At 50.3% G+C, this 3,472-nt stretch overlaps 1 protein-coding gene across 1 annotated transcript; it reads right to left on the reverse strand.

Moving 5' to 3' along the window:
* Positions 1–367: 367 nt before the first annotated feature.
* Positions 368–931, reverse strand: M409DRAFT_61775 (uncharacterized protein; the record flags this gene model as incomplete). The annotated part of the gene is made up of 1 exon (XM_033814875.1): positions 368–931. One exon carries the CDS (start codon positions 929–931, stop codon positions 368–370), a length of 564 nt encoding a protein of 187 aa, XP_033659195.1.
* Between the last annotated feature and the right edge of the window lie 2,541 nt (positions 932–3,472).

Genomic DNA, 3,472 nt, shown 5'->3' on the forward strand with positions numbered 1-3,472 from the left:
TAAGCTGCGATTCTTACTTTTATACCACCATCAAGGTAGAAGCATTTACTTCCCGACATGAAAACCATTGTTCATAATCTCGAACGTTTCGGTAATGAATCGCAAGCTCTTGTTCGTGCTGTTCGTAGCGGTGAGGTGAGCTCATTCCGTCCTATTTCGGAGATACTATGCATACAAAAAACCGTTTCCAGTGCAGCAATGATAAACTCATTCTTTAAGTCCGCGTATTCAGGTGATGTGCTATAAAGTTGCCTCGAACGGAAGGCTGGAGTCATCTTGGTCATCCGGAAATAGTACAAGACCTTTGTTTCATCTACGAGAAGGTACTAGAGGCCAAGTCGAATATCGAATATCGTTAACACCTGTGCTAGTCCGACTCCTGCTCGGAAGTGCTCCGTTGCCGAGTAAGAGGTCCAGTGACACTGCGAAGCACGCCGCAGACGTTTTGAGAACCAACAGAGCCCGGCACTCCTCTGCCACTTGCAGAGGGCGTCTGAGATCCAATGAATAGGTCTACGCCGCTCCAACCTGCGGCCTGACACCCGACGCACCATCGCCCACAACTCATTTCCACCCCAACAACGTCGCGGCTGAGCCGGCTCGACACCCCCATTGCAGCTGGCATCTGCGCAGGTGTCGTGGACCGCAGGCGGCACAACGACGCCTCCACGCACGCGATTGGCGGCCTCTGTTTCATCTCCATCTCCTCTGCGCGGTGACATATGTCGCGGTCGACTTCTCGTCGCCTCCCGGGGACAAAGCCAACGTCCAGAGGGCGGTCGGCAAGGACAGGCGATGAGGAGGCCGCCGGCGACGATGGACAGGTGATGGGTGACGGCGTCGTTACGACCGAGACAAGCGCGTGAATGATGACCAATTGATGAGCCAAAACGGTAAGAATAATTGAGAAGAGGAGCCGAGTAAAATTCATTAGAGTTTTAATTCCCGCTTCTGTACTGCTGCCTTAGGGTTTTGCCGCAAAACACTCCGCCCCTGCACCGCCCCACTCTTGGATTACATTAAAGAACCCTCTCCCAGCGCAGTGCTTTAGCCTTTCACCTCCTTTCGCCGCCGAAGAAATCTGCATACCACAAAAACATGGCACAGTATTACACGTATCTAACATCTTCTCGATGCTTGCGATGCTAAGATACTGCAGGTCATACCAAGAAGTCAACCTGTGGCGTCTTCCTCTCGACCATCGTTACACATACAACGATGCAATTACCGAAATACTCATTCTCGCGCCGAGTCATGGAGACTGCCGCGAGGGATATCAGTCCGAACGCTCAGACTTCCTGGACGGATATCGACAATTGCTTAGCGGCCTAGCGACGACATTCCCCAATACAAGAAAGATAACACTGCAGACCTTGGTTCCTGAGATTTACAATTTGCCGTTCACTGTACCACCCTTCGGCGTGCGCGAAGTAGTAAAGCAAGAGTGCGATAAACTCGGCGCGGAATTTGCGGATTCATGTGGGCCCGCAACAAAGGAAGATGCAGGCCTGAAAGACTCTAGTCTTCACCGTACTAACGTGAGAGAGACCATTTTGACGGGCCGACCGCTGGGACTTCTGTGGCACAATGCAGTTGTATCCTGAAAAATTTTAAAAGGTGCTTGTGGGACATATAGTAGCGATTGGGTATTGATCTTCTACGGGATGCGATTCTATCTCGAAAAATCTATACGTAGCTTCGAGGCTAGAGGTAAAGGCGCGTTTCGATCTTTTAGAGAAATAATTAGTACACCTCTTAGCCTATATCGAGCTGGCTATCCTAGGTACAAATAAAGTGTATCTAGTCGCTCGTTGTACAAAATACGTTCAAAGTTGACGCTCAAAAGTACAGACTCGCTTCTTCAGATAGCCACGCAAAGCTTAGTAAGGAATCGCGACTTGCCACCGCTGAAGACGGCATATACTGTTCTTTCCTCTATCTACTACTATCCAATCGCTATTCTATCTCGAAAAAACGCTCTTATACTATAGGGTTAGGCCTAGAAATTTCGCGATTTTCACAGTTTTCGGGGCTGTCCCCAGGGACAGCCCAACTTTCGCATCTGGAGCAGTTCCTGGGCTGTCCCCAGGTACAGCCCGACTTTCGTAGCTAGAGCAGTTCCAGAGCTGTCCCCAGGGACAGGAAGACTTTCGTGGCTCGAGGTGCTGTCCCTAGGGACAAGGATCGTCGAGGTAATGAGGCTATATCGAAGAAGTAAGACGAAATATGATTCTGATGTAGTTACAGTATAGAGAAGTCAATGTAAGTGATAACTTCTAGTAGTTTAAGTAACCACCCTCTCTACCCAAGCAAGCACCTTAGTAGCCTCCAGTTCGCTAACATGAATAGCACGGGATCTAGAGTGTGGTGCTGAACGAGTTGTGCGGTCGTGAGCATGCTAGTGTTCCTGCTCGATAGAACCTTGCGTTGTATCTCCATCGAATCATCAATTCCGCCTTTGTGCAGCTTGATCGATTTGTCGATGTGGGAAAGGAGATCCGTGATCGTCTTGCAGAAGACTTTCCGGAGCCGTATGTTCCAGATGAGTTCCATTGGATCCCATCACATCCTACCAAAGAGGTTTTCCCTTGAACGAAGAAAGAGGGCTGGTGAATGTGCTATTCCATCGTAGCTGCAGAAGAGGAACAGGAAACAGAGACCGGACGTTGAATGCGGGGCCGAAGACATGCGACGCCAGGAGCCCACGACAGAGTAGTACTCTTCAGATAGGCAGCCACGGAAACGCGCACATATGGTGGGTCGACATCTGATAGCTCTAAAGGCAAATGAGTTTCCCCTTCCCTGATCGGGCATCAGACCCCACATCCTGTTAAGGGGGATCGGGTCTATCATCAATACTTGGGCCTTCGTTAGCTCGTTGATTCATTGTTCCGAAGTTCATGTTGTAAAAGTTTACAGCGATACCGGTAGTGAAGACGAGCGAATAGCAGCCCTCGGTGTAGTATTCCTGTAGTATTCCGGCGGTCGAGGGATACTCGGGACAAAAGTTGATTATGGAGGATGGAACGGACGAGGGTCTGGGCTGAACAGCTGAAGTTATATAGTTTGGTCCAGATGAAACATGGAGTCACCCCGAACTATACATTTTAGCCCGGGCAGGACAACGGTCAGGGAGCAGTCTACCTCGTCCGGAGCGTATCTCTCCTGCAACAAAGTCGCGTTGGCCATAAGTAACAGTCTGAGGGACGAACGGGTGAGGAGCGCTTTAGATGAACTAGAGAGCGCGAGGCTGAGATATACGGGTCGAGCTGGACCCTTGTGACAGATGTTGGCTCGAGTGAGACCGGTAGGCGCCGGATACGATATCCTCGGGTATAGAGGAAGCAAAGTGCGGAGACAGAGGGATCTACGATAAGAAGTGTTCGCAGATATGTGTGCACGAGAGAACAAGATGCCTCTCCCACAGGCGTGTGGAACCGGAGTACAGCAGCGACAGTAGAAAGCTTTGAAC

This window comes from Zasmidium cellare (genome assembly GCF_010093935.1).
Source record: "Zasmidium cellare ATCC 36951 unplaced genomic scaffold M409scaffold_128, whole genome shotgun sequence".
Taxonomy (NCBI): Eukaryota; Fungi; Ascomycota; class Dothideomycetes; order Mycosphaerellales; family Mycosphaerellaceae; genus Zasmidium; species Zasmidium cellare.